This window comes from Pongo pygmaeus, chromosome 9 (assembly GCF_028885625.2).
Source record: "Pongo pygmaeus isolate AG05252 chromosome 9, NHGRI_mPonPyg2-v2.0_pri, whole genome shotgun sequence".
In the NCBI taxonomy this organism is placed as follows: domain Eukaryota; kingdom Metazoa; phylum Chordata; class Mammalia; order Primates; family Hominidae; genus Pongo; species Pongo pygmaeus.
Genome location: NC_072382.2, coordinates 120777075 through 120791260, shown reverse-complemented (window position 1 = coordinate 120791260; position 14186 = coordinate 120777075). Strand labels below are relative to the sequence as shown.

The 14186-nt window shown below is 52.5% G+C and overlaps 2 protein-coding genes across 6 annotated transcripts; one reads left to right on the top strand and one right to left on the bottom strand.

Moving 5' to 3' along the window:
* Positions 1-1072: 1072 nt before the first annotated feature.
* On the top strand, positions 1073-8226 carry SLC37A4 (solute carrier family 37 member 4). 4 transcript variants are annotated; one of them, XM_054441677.2, is made up of 11 exons: positions 1073-1415; positions 1513-1738; positions 3013-3355; positions 4164-4396; positions 4719-4962; positions 5498-5656; positions 5905-5990; positions 6514-6627; positions 6837-6902; positions 7262-7400; positions 7515-8226. In XM_054441677.2, the coding sequence occupies exons 3-11, from the start codon at positions 3208-3210 to the stop codon at positions 7679-7681; spliced, it is 1356 nt and encodes a 451-aa protein (XP_054297652.1). In that variant the 5' UTR covers positions 1073-1415; positions 1513-1738; positions 3013-3207; the 3' UTR covers positions 7682-8226. The 4 variants fall into 4 exon arrangements, with proteins under 4 accessions (XP_054297652.1, XP_054297655.1, XP_054297654.1 ...); XM_054441680.2 differs by lacking the exon at positions 1073-1415 and having other exon boundaries at positions 1737-2357; XM_054441679.2 differs by lacking the exon at positions 1073-1415 and having other exon boundaries at positions 1737-2535.
* Positions 8227-8909: 683 nt separating this feature from the next.
* Positions 8910-14158, bottom strand: TRAPPC4 (trafficking protein particle complex subunit 4). 2 transcript variants are annotated; one of them, XM_054441685.2, is made up of 5 exons: positions 13618-14158; positions 13271-13445; positions 12317-12420; positions 10666-10792; positions 8910-9263 (listed from the first exon to the last, which is right to left on the bottom strand). In XM_054441685.2, the coding sequence occupies exons 1-5, from the start codon at positions 13790-13792 to the stop codon at positions 9185-9187; spliced, it is 660 nt and encodes a 219-aa protein (XP_054297660.1). In that variant the 5' UTR covers positions 13793-14158; the 3' UTR covers positions 8910-9184. The 2 variants fall into 2 exon arrangements, with proteins under 2 accessions (XP_054297660.1, XP_054297661.1); XM_054441686.2 differs by lacking the exons at positions 12317-12420; positions 13618-14158 and having other exon boundaries at positions 13271-13406.
* Between the last annotated feature and the right edge of the window lie 28 nt (positions 14159-14186).

Below are 14186 nucleotides of genomic sequence, written 5' to 3'. Positions count from 1 at the left end.
CCTCTATTGGGTAAAGTAAGAATCTGCTCTGGTTTGGTTTCGGAGGAACTGTTTCCTGGTCCTCTGATCTACCTGGCTGAAAGCCCAGTGCCTGGTACAAACTAGGCTCCTCCCCAGTTTTGAATTAACGAAGTTCAGTGATATTGTCATCCTATTTTTTTTTTTCTTTTTGAGACAGGGTCTCGCTCTGCCACCCAGGCTGGAGTGCAGCGGCACGATCTCGGCTCACTGCAACCGATTACAGGCATGCGCCACCAAGCCTGGCTAATTTTGGTATTTTTAGTAGAGACAGGGTTTCACCATGTTGGCCAGGCTGGTCTCGAACTCCTGACTTCAAGTGATTTGCCCGCCTTGGCTTCCCAAAGTGCTGGAATTACAAGCATGAGCCATCACGTCCGGCCTGTCATCCTATTTTATCTCATCTCCTCCTCCTCCCTTCCCTGACCACCTTCTCTAGAGTAAAAGATCTTTGCTCTCAATTTTGGAACACTTACAATTCCTTCAGCCACTCTTGTTAGGAAGATATAAGGGAAGAGCGAGAGCCAGGAGGCAACTCAACGGCCAAACAGGTTTATTCACAGGAATAAGCCTGCAAGGAGTTCCAGTCAGGAGTCTGGCTGAGACCCTGATCGCTTACAAACTGACGCTTTTATAATAACGTTTCTATTGGGGAGGGGTCGGGAAGTGCTGGCTGATTGGGACTGTTGGGGACTTTGTTAGGCTATGTTACCTTCTGTTGAAGCTATGGGCAGGGTTAACATTTGCTCTGTTTCTGAGAACACAGTCATCATTGTTGTAAAATAGCATCACTACTGTTACTCCTCACAACTCTTACCTGGGATCAGTGAAAACCATTGTTGTTGAGAACTCATGGAATTTCTGAGCTCTTATCTAAATCATCTGTTGAGTCTTCACAATGACCTACCAGGCTGGTAGGAAACGGGAGCTCACAGAGATTAACCAAGGCCATACAGTTAGAACGCCGTGGGTCTCGGACCAGAATTTGATATTTACCCCGGGCCCCGTCTCTGTCCCCAACAATCGAACCACAAGTTAAAATTCCAAATTGTGGGCTGGGCGCGGTGGCTCACGCCTGTAATCCCAGCACTTTGGGAGGCCGAGGCGAGCGGATCACGAGGTCAGGAGATCGAGACCATCCTGGCAAACACGGTGAAACCCCGTCTCTACTAAAAATATAAAAAATTATCCGGGCGTGGTGGCGGGCGCCTGCAGTCCCGGCTACTCGGGAGGCTGAGGCAGGAGAATGGTGTGAACTCGGGAGGCGGAGCTTGCAGTGAGCCGAGATCCCGCCACTGCACTCCAGCCTGGGCGACAGAGCGAGACTATCTCAAAAAAAAAAAAAAGAAAAAGAAAAAAGAAAATACTATGTTCTCTTACAACACCTTTCCCAGACTGTGAGCAACTTGGGAACAATGATTATCACCTTAGTGTTCGGTGTGCTTTGTAGAGGAGGGCACTCACTAAAAACTGGTTTATTTAATGCAACCACAGAAGAATTGGACATGCCGTGCCCAGCCCCTAAGGGGCGCTATGTTCGTTCGTCCAAGGAGCAGCGTGACCTGCGGGAAGGAGTAAGTCGACGTCCCCAGCATGCGGGGCGGGGAACTCCACTGGCCGGCAAGCGAAGCAGCAGGCGAAGACCACGCCCCCGCCCGCCGCGCATGCGCAGCCTTCGCTGGCCCCGCCCCGTCCTATTCGGGCTCCCGCCTCTGTTCAGGTACGGGCGGTATGCGGGGGAGGGGCGTCACCTGAGGGCGGGGCTCTCAGGTCCTGGGGGTCCATTGTTGGCGAACCCCAACTTCCGATACGACCCGGAGCTGTTCCTGCAGTTCCGGAGACAATTCATGGGTCTTGGGGCCACCGAGGCGCTGTCCCTGACCACTAGCACAAGACCCCTTTCTATCGTGCCAGTCCTGTGGTCTCTGCACCTCTCCAGCTCCTGCACCCCCGGCCCCCGGGGTTCCCAGGCGTACAATCGCGTGTCCTGGGTAGCGTGAGGACCCACGGGGCTGGGCAGGTGCCACGAGTCCACCGCCTCTTCTCCCCCGCCCGCCGCCTCTCCTCCTCCCCCGCCCGCCGCCTGGCCCTCCCCTACCAGGCTGAGCCTCTGGGTGCCAGAAGCGCGGGGCCTCTGGGAGAATACGTGCGGTCGCCCGCTCCGCGTGCGCCTACGCCTTCTGCTCCAGTTGCTTTCCCAATTGAGCGGAAAAGCCGGGGCATGTTGCCGGGGCCCTGGGCGGGACGGTTGTGCCCTGCAGCCCGAAGCCCGCCGGGGCACCTTCCCGCCCACGAGCTGCCCAATCCCTCTGCTTGCGGCCCCTGCCAACGTCCCACAGGTTGGAAACCAGACCCTGCAGCCCCCAGCTAGCCCGAAGGAAGCCCAGACTGACATCGCAGGGTAATGGGGACCCAGAGGTAGCTCTGTGGGGCCCCATCAGGACCTCAGCCCTTAGCGGGGCTTTCTGTGTGACACCGTGGGACCGTCCCCCTTGCATAGAATTACAAGGGGCAACTGTAAGAAACAATTACATCTATTATGTGCTAAGGATTGAGAGTTCCACGGATTGAGGCCCTCTCTAGAAGGCTTAGAAGTGGGGTAGCCGGGGTATATGTCTGACTTTGTGTTTTGGTGGGGTGGTGATGAGTGGGTGTAGAAACTAATAGTGCCAAGTGCAGTGCCTGTCAACTAGTAAGTTAATAAACCTTCCGTGAATGAATGAGAAGGTTCTGTGACTGACGGAGCAGGGCTAGAGAGGGCATCTCTGCTCATCCCACCCCTACCTCCCCTGGACTCATGCAGACAAAAGTAATTAGGTTGAACCTTTAATCAAAGCTGGTTTCACAGGCAAGCAGACATGATAGAGGAGGTAAAGGCAGCAATCCTGGGGACACAGGGTGCTGGCCTGGCTCACAGGCATGCCTCCTTCTGGGACCTCCTCCACCCCCTACAGTTTGGCGCTCAGTAATCTCTTGTTTTCTTGTCTCCCTCAGGACACTGGGTCCCCTAGGAGCCTCCCCAGGCTTAATGATTGTCCAGAAGGTGGCTATAAAGGGAGCTTGGGAGGCAGGGTGGAGGAGGGAGCAGAAAAAACCCAACTCAGCAGATCTGGAAACCGTGAGAGCGGCAAGCAGGAGCTGTGGTCAGAGGCTGTGCGTCTTGGCTGGTAGGGCCTGCTCTTTTCTACCATGGCAGCCCAGGGCTATGGCTATTATCGCACTGTGATCTTCTCAGCCATGTTTGGGGGCTACAGCCTGTATTACTTCAATCGCAAGACCTTCTCCTTTGTCATGCCATCATTGGTGGAAGAGATCCCTTTGGACAAGGATGATTTGGGTGAGCCCTGAAACAGCAGGGTAGTGGACCTGGGGACACAGAACCAGCAGGACACATTGGGTGTTTGTGTACGGGCATGTCGTGTGGGTGGAGTGTCTGCACAGTAGAGGCCAGGGGCCAGTCTGCATATGCCAGATGAAGAAGCTCTGAGATCCACGGACATGGGTGTATGTGGGGCTAAGGAGGGCTGCTTATTTGATGGGTGTGTGCATGCCCCTGGAGGCACTGTTTATTCCAAGAGTGTTTGAGGGGCTTCTGAGCATGGTTTTCACACCTGTGTGGGTGCATGTGGAGGCTTCAGCGTGAGTGCTGGCTACTGACACTGTGAGCACTGGGAACTAAAAAGTTGGCACAACGACTTCATGTGGCCTGGCATGCTACCCTTCAGGAGGGACAAGGTCCCTGACTCCAATCCTGAGCCCTTCGCCCCATGTTGGGTGGTGGAGCAACAGAACTGCTAGAGGCCCGGGACTGGCATCCAGGGGGAGGTGGGAAATCCCATATGCAAATCCCAGGGAGGGGGAACTGCCATGTCCTGCTCCCTTTTTGTTCCCTGACAACTGTAGCTGAGAATCATGGGTCAGTCTGGGGCTAGTGCTGATGGTGAGGCAGGAGAAGTGGCTGAAGTAGTAGGGCCCCATGAGTGTCAGATTGCAGCGCAGGCTCCTCCTGTTCCTCTGGGAAGTAACCTGTCTCACCCCACTGGGCACCCCTACACACCTGACCCCATGCCTTCTTCCATTGCTCCTGTGTTTCTCCCCTGGTCCCTAACCCCTAAGTGTAAGTTCCCTGCTCCCCTCCCCTGCAGGGCTCATCACCAGCAGCCAGTCGGCAGCTTATGCTATCAGCAAGTTTGTCAGTGGGGTGCTGTCTGACCAGATGAGTGCTCGCTGGCTCTTCTCTTCTGGGCTGCTCCTGGTTGGCCTGGTCAACATATTCTTTTCCTGGAGCTCCACAGTACCTGTCTTTGCTGCCCTCTGGTTCCTTAATGGCCTGGCCCAGGGGCTGGGCTGGCCCCCATGTGGGAAGGTCCTGCGGAAGGTGAGTGCTTCCAAAGAGCCTGTTTGGATTGTCATAGAGGATGCCTAAAGAGCATGTGGGAGCGCCCCTTCTTACCCACCACCTCCACACCGAACCCAGAGCAGGTTCCTGAGCGGTTCCTGGCCAGCTCCTATTGCTTGTCAAGATATTTTAGGAGGCTGAGAGTGGTGGGGTCAGGTGGCAGAGGAGGAAACTGCCCTGCCAAACAGAAGCGCCCTCTCCCTCTTCCCTGTAATGTGAGCTTCTGGGGCTGCCCCACCTGACCCCACCCTCAACATGGGCAGTAGGCTGGACACCTATGTTGTCGCCCTCTGCCCCACAGTGGTTTGAGCCATCTCAGTTTGGCACTTGGTGGGCCATCCTATCAACCAGCATGAACCTGGCTGGAGGGCTGGGCCCTATCCTGGCAACCATCCTCGCCCAGAGCTACAGCTGGCGCAGCACGCTGGCCCTGTCTGGGGCACTGTGTGTGGTTGTCTCCTTCCTCTGTCTCCTGCTCATCCACAATGAACCTGCTGATGTTGGACTCCGCAACCTGGACCCCATGCCCTCTAAGGGCAAGAAGGGTGAGCCCCCATCCAAACCGACCACTGGGGCACTCATTCAGCAGGCAGATTTTTGTTGAAGACTAGGCATTTGCCTGGTCCTGTGCTAGTCAGTGGATGTAGGGGAAGAGGTGGTAATGTAGGCTGCATGGGGAGTAAACAAAACTCCATCCCAAGAGGCAGTTAAGTACTGGACAAGTGGCAGAGCCAACAAGTGCTGTGACTCATGTTATTTTCTGGCCCTTCCTCACAACAGCACAGACTTCCCTGTCCTGGATAGATAGAATCATGAGCTTTAGTGGCTTGGTCCTGTTTGTCTTTCATTCATTGAGCTTGGTCCTTAAGTGGCTTGGTCCTCCCTGGTCCTGTTTCTCTTTCATTCATTGACCTTGCAGCGGAGAGGGGGAGAGAGGAGTGGGGTGAGGGAATACCTTTCATGCTGATCCTGGCTGTGCGGATGGACTCTGCCCCTGTGGCTGGTTAATGAATGTTGGGGGCTCAGGTTGGGGAGAGCAGTCAGGGCAGAGCCTGACGCCCAGCCTCTTCCCACCTCCAGGCTCCTTGAAGGAGGAGAGCACCCTACAGGAGCTGCTGCTGTCCCCTTACCTGTGGGTGCTCTCCACTGGTTACCTTGTGGTGTTTGGAGTAAAGACCTGCTGTACTGACTGGGGCCAGTTCTTCCTTATCCAGGAGAAAGGACAGTCAGCCCTTGTAGGTAAGATGAGCATGGGGACAAGGGTGGGCATAAGGAGCAGGAACCAATGCAGGGGATGGAAATTCAGGCCTTGCTTCCTTTTATCCTCTTTATTCGTTCCTTGAGGCCGGGCACTACTCAGGCAGCTATGGCCAGTCACCCATGGGAACCCTGTACCTCTCCAGGTTTAAGCCATTGTGGGACAACCCCAATGTGTAACACCCTCCCACCCTTCCCTTCCCTCTTCCCACCACAACTCCCCACTGCAGGTAGCTCCTACATGAGTGCCCTGGAAGTTGGGGGCCTTGTAGGCAGCATCGCAGCTGGCTACCTGTCAGACCGGGCCATGGCAAAGGTGAGCGGGCAGAAGGGACAGGAAGGAGAAGGGTCCCTTTCAGTCTTCACAGCGTGGCTGGGACAGGCACTGGAGAGATGGGAGTCCCAGGGCACAGGCAGGTTGGCATCTGCTGGTTTAGACCGGGTGAAGAGGGAATGATTCCGGGCTGGTCTTAGCTTTCCTACGGTTGTGGAGGTAAGGCTCTTGGGGAGAGTTTTAACTGATGTGAAGGACAGCCAGAATATTTCTTAGCTTAGCTGTAGGTTTCTCCACAGCCCCAGGAAAACGGGCTGGGAACAGACTAGGTGCCCTCCCCAGCACGTGTCCTAGTCCTGCCTGATGGGGGAGGAAGGGATGTTGTGGAGTTTGGCCTCAGAATGTAATGAGCAGGTCCCAGGGCCTCCCAGAGCTGCCCAGGGCCAAGAACTGTGGTGGGATTGCCAAAGACCTGTCAGCAGAGGCCCTGCTGTGTCAGAGTCCAGGGGTGGGGGGTTCTCTGCCCTGTTCTGAGGGCATGACATTGCCGGGACTGTATCCATAGGCGGGACTGTCCAACTATGGGAACCCTCGCCATGGCCTGTTGCTGTTCATGATGGCTGGCATGACAGTGTCCATGTACCTCTTCCGGGTAACAGTGACCAGTGACTCCCCCAAGGTAATTAAGAAAGGCCTGGCTCACTGCAGGGCACAGGGAGAGAAGGCAAGGGCCACTGACTCTGTCTCCCTCTCCTGGCTCCAGCCTGGGCCAATCTTTCCTTTGCCTCTTGGATTCCCTTTTCAGTTCTGATTGGACCACTCCTCTGTGTCTGGGTTCTCCTCCTCCACTCTGGGCCTGGTTTTCTTTTCTTTCCTGTGCTCCTCTAGGATGTTGCTTTCTGGACTCTGGCTCTTCACCCTCTCGCGGAGCTCACAGGCTTTACAGAGCATGAGGTGCCTTAAAGATATCTCTGGTTTTTCTCCTGGTCTGTCTCACCTTTGTCCTCCCCTTCCGCCTTACCCCCAGCCAATCCAGTTTGTGTAAATCCTGAGGACAGCCTCTAGCTCAGAGGGATGACTTCTGTACCTCCTTTCCTTGCCCACCTAGGTCCCTGGGTTTGCTCAATGTGGCACTACTACTCTAGCTCTGTATTGTCAGTTGTGTTGGGGAGTGGGAGGAAAAGAATCACTTACTTACTGTCCCTTTATGACTAGTTTGTTCCTGGGGACCAAGCCGCCTTCTTGCTTTGGCAGGGGTGGGTAGGCAGGTCGGCTTTCCGACTCTGAATGCCACTCCACTCTGCCCTTGGCAGCTCTGGATCCTGGTATTAGGAGCTGTATTTGGTTTCTCCTCGTATGGCCCCATTGCCCTGTTTGGAGTCATAGCCAATGAGAGCGCCCCTCCCAAATTGTGTGGCACCTCCCACGCCATTGTGGGACTCATGGCCAATGGTAAGTGTTACTTTCTAGAGTCTCTCCCTCACCCCCACCCGTGCTTTGCATATAGACCAGTGAGAAGCTGGAGCTAGCACCACTGGCTTAGGTTCTTCCCCTTCCCCCTGACAGTGGGCGGCTTTCTGGCTGGGCTGCCCTTCAGCACCATTGCCAAGCACTACAGTTGGAGCACAGCATTCTGGGTGGCTGAAGTGATTTGTGCAGCCAGCACAGCTGCCTTCTTCCTCCTACGAAACATCCGCACCAAGATGGGCCGAGTGTCCAAGAAGGCTGAGTGAAGAGAGTCCAGGCTCCGGAGCACCATCCCACGGTGGCCTTCCCCCTGCACGCTGTGGGGGAGAAAAGGAGGGGCCTGCCTGGCTAGCCCTGAACCTTTCACTTTCCATTTCTGCGCCTTTTCCCTCACCTGGGTGGCACTGGAAGTTATCAGTGGCTAGTGAGGTCCCAGCTCCCCGATCCTATGCTCTATTTAAAAGATAACCTTTGGCCTTAGACTCCATTAGCTCCTATTTCCTGCCTTCAGACAAACAGGAAACTTCTGCAGTCAGGAAGCCTCCTGTACCCTTCTTCTATTCCTAGGCCCTGTCCTGCCCCCATCCCCACCAGAAGTGAGGCTATCCCTGCAGCTGCAGGGCACTAATGACCCTTGACTTCTGCTGGGCCCTAAGTCCTCTCAGCAGTGGTCAACTGCTGTTGCCAATACCTCAGACTCCAGGGAAAGAGAGGAGGCCATCATTCTCACTGCACCACTAGGCGCAGTTGGATATAGCTGGGAAGACAAGATGACTTGTTATAGAAGATTAAAACTAGATTTGATACTGAACACTGTCAGTGATTCATTTTTTCAAAGTGAGGCAGCTTCCTTGGGAAATATTGTCAATACCTGCTCTTTCCACCCTAAAATGGAAAGACTTCATTTCCCTGGAATGGGGAGGCTGAAGTGTAGATGGACTCCTTTAAAGCTCATGCCTCCTCTGCCTTCACCTGAACATTGAATAGTTCAATGATTATTTTAGAGATAAAGCTATTGGGTTGTGGACAGATTAAATAACTTGATGGACGGAAGAAGTGTAACAGTGGTTTATTGAGTGTGTAGTCAGAAAGCCTAGGTTCAAACCCAGACTGTCAGTAACTAGCTTGGGAACTCTGAGGCAGGAAGTCGGCTAGATCTCTTGTCTGTAACAGAATGTACCCCTGGAGTGAGGGTGAAGGTCAAGGGAGCTAAAGCAGGAATGCCTGGCTGTAAGTGCTTGAAATATGTTCCATCATGATCATCATCATCATCGTAACAGCCACCACCACCGCTGCACCACCCCAGGACCCCAGGAAATCAGCCGCAATTCTGCGACTAGATCCAATGCTCATGCTTCAAAATCTTATTTCATTTATTTAATGAACACCTATTTGTTATGTTTTTTACTAGAACATAATCATCTTCCCAGAATTCTCTAACCATTTTTGACTCACTTCCTGTATCTTTCCCCCAAAACCATCGATTAAGACAGATTGCAAACACCAAGATCAAAGGAATATTTATTACAACATTTATGGACCTAGCTCCTCCATAAATAAATCTGTACAGGGTTGGAAAGTAAGAGCATGGTATATACAGAAGGAAAGAGCACAGTGTTAAGGCTCAGGAATCGGTACAAGTCATCAGGGTCAGCATTCTCCCATTTTCGAGTGCACTAACAAGGCTGCTGGGATTTCCACGGGAGTGTAAACAGCAGTATTTCTGTTGCAGGAACTCTCAGAATTTGGGGGTCCATCACAGGTTCAGCCTATGACCCAGGTCCAAAAGTTCCAGCCTTCTCTGCCACCTCCAGAGCTAGCTTCAGGTTCTGGTCAAAGAGCTCACACCTAAGCCAGGCCCAGGGTGGGGAAAAAAAGTGTGAGGCCTGAGGCTTTCTCCCCACTTAAGCCAGGGGAAACTGCTTGAAGAAAACATATATCATGGAAGGCCAAGGTGGGCAGATCAGCTGAGGGTCAGGAGTTCGAGACCAGCCTGGCAAACATGGTGAAACCCTGTCTCTACTAAAAATACAAAAATTAGCCAGGCATGGTGGCAGGCGGCTGTAATCCTAGCTACTCCGGAGGCTGAGACAGAAGAATCGCCTGAACCCGGAAGGCAGAGATTGCAGTGAGCCGTGATCGCACCATTGTACTCCAGCCTGGGTGGTAAGAGTGTAACTCTGTCTCAAAAACAAAACAAAAACAAAGCAAACAAACAAAAACGACATAAACCCCAAGGAAAGTCTGTTTTCTCTGAATAGTCACCCAGGCTGGAATGCAGTGGTGCAATCTCAACTCACTGCAACCTCTGCCTCCCAGGTTGAAGCGCTTCTCTTGCCTCAGCCTCCTGAGTAGCTGGGATTACAGGTGCACATGACCACATCTGGCTAATTTTTGTATTTTCAGTATTTTTAGTAGAGATGGGGTTTCACCATGTTGACCAGGCTGGTCTTAAACTGCTGACCTCAAGTGATCCGCCCACCTCGGCCTCCCACAGTGCTGGGATAACAGGCATGAGCGACTGCACCCAGCGACTTGTTGTCTTATTTATTTAGAGACACGGTCTTGTTCTGTTGCCCAGGCTGGAATGCAGTGGCACGAGCATGGCTCACTGCTGCCTTGACCTTCCAGGTTTAAGCAATCTTCCCACCTGAGCTTCCTTAATAGCTGGCACTACAGGTGTCCACCACCGCACCAGGCTAATTTTTTTTTTCGTAAAGATGGGGTCTATGTTGTCCAGGCTGATCTCAAACTCCTGGGTGAAGTGATCCTACCCCCTCCGTCTTCCTAAGTGCTGAGATTACACACGTAAGCCACCGGCCTGTCCTTTTGTCTTACTTAAAAGTAATACTCGGCTGGGCGCAGTGGCTCATGCCTGTAATCCCAGCACTGTGGGAGGCCAAGGCAGGTGGATCACCTGAGGCCGGGAGTTTGAGACCTGCCTGACAAACGTGGTGAAACCTTGTCTTTACTAAAAATATGAAATTAGCCAGGTGTGGTGGCACATGCATGTAATCCCAGCTACTCAGGAGGCTGAGCCAGGAGAATCGCTTAAACCCGGAAGGCGGAGGTTATGGCGAGCCAAGATTGCACCATTGCACTCCAGCCTGGGCAACAAGAGCAAAACTCTGTCTCAAAAACAAACAAACAAAAAAAGTAATACTCTACTGTGCTTCAACTAACTTTGGACAGAGCACACAGGCCGGGGCAAGGAGGCTTTAAACAGTATCTGGGAAGTGGGGCCACTTACCTGATGGGCATCTCTAAGGAGTAGAATGGATTCTTGAGGGCAAAGTCTGAGTAAATCTCATAAATCTTTCGGAGAAGAGAATCTATTCCAGCTTGCCTAGGATCTGCTAGAACCACAAATTTGATCCCTGGAGAGAGACCAAGAATGGTTACCAAAGGGTAGACACTGGAGCAAATAGTGTCATCCTGTATTTGTACAGCACTTTCAATTTTGCAAAAACACTTTTATAAGCCTATTTTAATTTTATTCTTTTTACCACATAATGCAGGAAAGGCAAGACTTTGAATCTACCGATGAGACCAGAGAAGTGAAGTAACTTTATTATGTCACCCACCTGGTTAAGACCAGGCTTTGAGTTCTAGCTCTGCCACTTACTAACAGTTTTGGAGTCCCTCAGCAGAAACACTGCCAGGCAGGGGACAAACTCAGGCAGTTTTCAATAAATTAAGGGGGTGAAGCAATGACACTCGCAATCCAAAGGTCATATCCATTTGGCTTTCAAATTTCATTTTGGAAAAACAAACTTAACACCTTCCAAAGTACATGCAACAGGAAATAGCATTAAGGTGAGTTTTATCTGAACACAAGATAACCTGTGCTGAACATGCTGGGTGGCATGGACAAAATCAATTTCAGATTAAATATTGGTTTTGTATTCACAAAACAAACAAACAGATGTGTCTGTAAAATTGTGCCAGGAAGGCCGGGCGCGGTGGCTCATGCCTGTAATCCCAGCACTTTGGGAGGCAGAGGCAGGTGGATCACCTGAGGTCAGGAGTTTGAGACCAGCCTGGCCAACATGGTGAAACCCCATCTTTCCTAAAAAATACAAAAATTAGCTGGGTGTGGTGGCGGATGCCTGTAATCCCAGCTACTCAGGAGGCTGAGGCAGGAGAATTGCTTGAACCCGGGTGGCGGAGGCTGCAGTGAGCCAACATCGCGCCACTGCACTCCAGCCTGGGCAACAGAGCAAGACTCTGTCTCAAAACAAGACAAAACAAAACAAAAAACCTCATAAAAAATTAGCTGGGTGTGGTGGCAGTCATCTGTAGTTTCAGCTACTTGGGAGGCTGAGGCAGAAGAATTGCTTGAACCCAGGAGGTGGTGGCTGCAGTGAGCCAAGATCATGCCACTGCACTCCAGCCTGAGTGGCAGAGTGAAACTCCATTTCAAAAAAAAAAAAAAAACTGTAGGCCGGGTGCGGTGGCTCACGCCTGTAATCCCAACACTTTGGGAGGCCGAGGCGGGCAATCACCTGAGGTTGGGAGTTTGAGACCAGCATGACCAATATGGACCATCTCTACTAAAAACAGAAAAATTAGCCGGGTGTGGTGACACATGCTGTAATCCCAGCTATCTGGGAGCCTGAGGCAGGAGAATCACTTGAACCCAGGAGGCGGATCACGCCACTGCATTCCAGCCTGGGCAACAAGAGTGAAACATCTCAAAAAAAAAAAAACAAAAAAAAAAACAGAGAATTGTGCCAGGAAAAACACACCCCCTCTTCTTGCTTACCAAAGGTATCTTTGGTTAACGCCCTCCTCCCACCTTCTCCACCACACTCCTCTGGCCCACCTGGAGATGCAAACTTGTCAGTGTCTCTTCCCCACCTTCTCCATCACACTCCTCTGGCCTCCGTGGAGATGCATACCTGTCAGTGTCTGGTAGCAGTGCAATTTGAATGTGTCTGTCTCCAGCATCTCAATGCCTGAGCTTCCCTGTTCAGGAGACAGCTGGGAGCCGATGGCAAAGAGCCTATATGCAAAGGAGGCAAAGTTGCTCTAAGGAAGGAGTGCTTCTCAAACTTCCACTGAAGTGTCCCTATTTCTGAGGAGTTCACATTACGGCCTAGGACAGTCAGAAGAAGTAGTGTGAACTGTCTGGCAGTAGTGTCAAAATTTCTAAGTTCATCTGAATTCTGTGAATATTTTACATTCATACTTTGTTACAAGACATTTTACATCTAAAACTTTGGGTAAAATGAATACTCTAAGAATATGTGCCACGCTTACTAAGCTTGTGTTTAAGCAAAGGCCGGCACATCTGATACCACAATTGAGAGCAGAAAAATATTTTTTAAGATCATTTAGTTAAATTGGCTTTCTTTAAATATGAAGAAACTAAGGCTCAGAGAAGAGAAGTTGACTTTAAGTAAGATGACCTCTCGGCCGGGCGCGGTGGCTCACTCCTGTAATCCCAGCACTTTGGGAAGCCGAGGCAGGTGGATCACCTGAGGTCAGGAGTTTGAGACCAGCCTGGCCAACATGGCAAACCCCCTCTCTACTAAAAATAACAAAAATTAGCTGGTCGTGGTGGCACGCGCCTGTAATCCCTCCCTACTCGGGAGGCTGAGGCAGGAGAATCGCTTGAACCTGGGAGGCAGAGGTTGCAGTGAGCCGAGATCACACCACTGCACTCCAGCCTGGGTAACACAGCGAAACTCCGCGGCCCCTCCCCACCCACCCAGCAAAAAAAGATGACACCACTGCCATTATTACCTAAAATCTAGATCTGGATCGGTTGCGTTTTTCATAACACCAGAACGACGATTTAAGAAAAGATAGACAAATTACAAGCGCTGCCTTTCAGGAGACGGGGGACTTACGAGTGGAACATGGAGGCCAGCATGAGCTTCTCATTAGAAGTGAGGCGGGGCCGGCCAAATCGAATGGACACCGGGTAATTAGCAGGGTTACCCAGATACTCCAGCACCTCTTTCCCGTCGGCCGTGTACCTGCCATTCACGTCCATGCCATTGATGGCCAGCACTGCATGACCCACTGCAGAGGTGAAGCTCACGGTCAGCGAAGCTGCAGCCCCGGGATTCCGCCGAGGGGACAAGGGACCCAACACCACCCCTTTTCCCCCAACCCCGCACCTACAACCAGCCCACTTCTACAGCACTGGGGCCCTCCCACTCCCCCACCCGCCGCGGGCCCGAGCCTAGCCCACCTCGGATGCCGTCCCGTTGGCCGAAAGCAACCAACACACGCTCATCGTGTAGCTTAAGCAGCAGATCCAGCGGGTAACTGAAAGTTTTCTCAGCCTCAGCCCGTGGCGCGTAGCTGTCCAACTGGTAAATCAAGCCGCCAGCTTTGTTCACCACATACACACTAAAAATCGCCATCGCTGCCGCTGCCGCTGCCGCTCGGAAACTGGTATTCGGCCTCTACCCGACGGCCCCTCCCCGGAACCGCATCACAGCACTTGCCCCGGGCCCTACCCCAGCCACCGCCTCCTCCTCCTCCTCCTCCTCCTCCTCCTCCCGCGCCCTGCGTGCAGCCACCTGCGGCACCTGCGCACTGGGAGCGACACGCTCGGGCATAAAGTAGTGCCGGAAAGTTAGTTGCCGAGACCTGGTGGATTGCTTTTCGTTTATCAGTGCAGGAAAACGGTGTTATAGTACTGCGTCACAACTAGCGCAGACTCTTGCAGTATTTAGGCGGTGCGGCTTGGGAACTGGAATCCACTTCCTGTCTTCCGCCTCAGGCTAGAGGGCGAGCGCTTCGCCGTGGGACTTT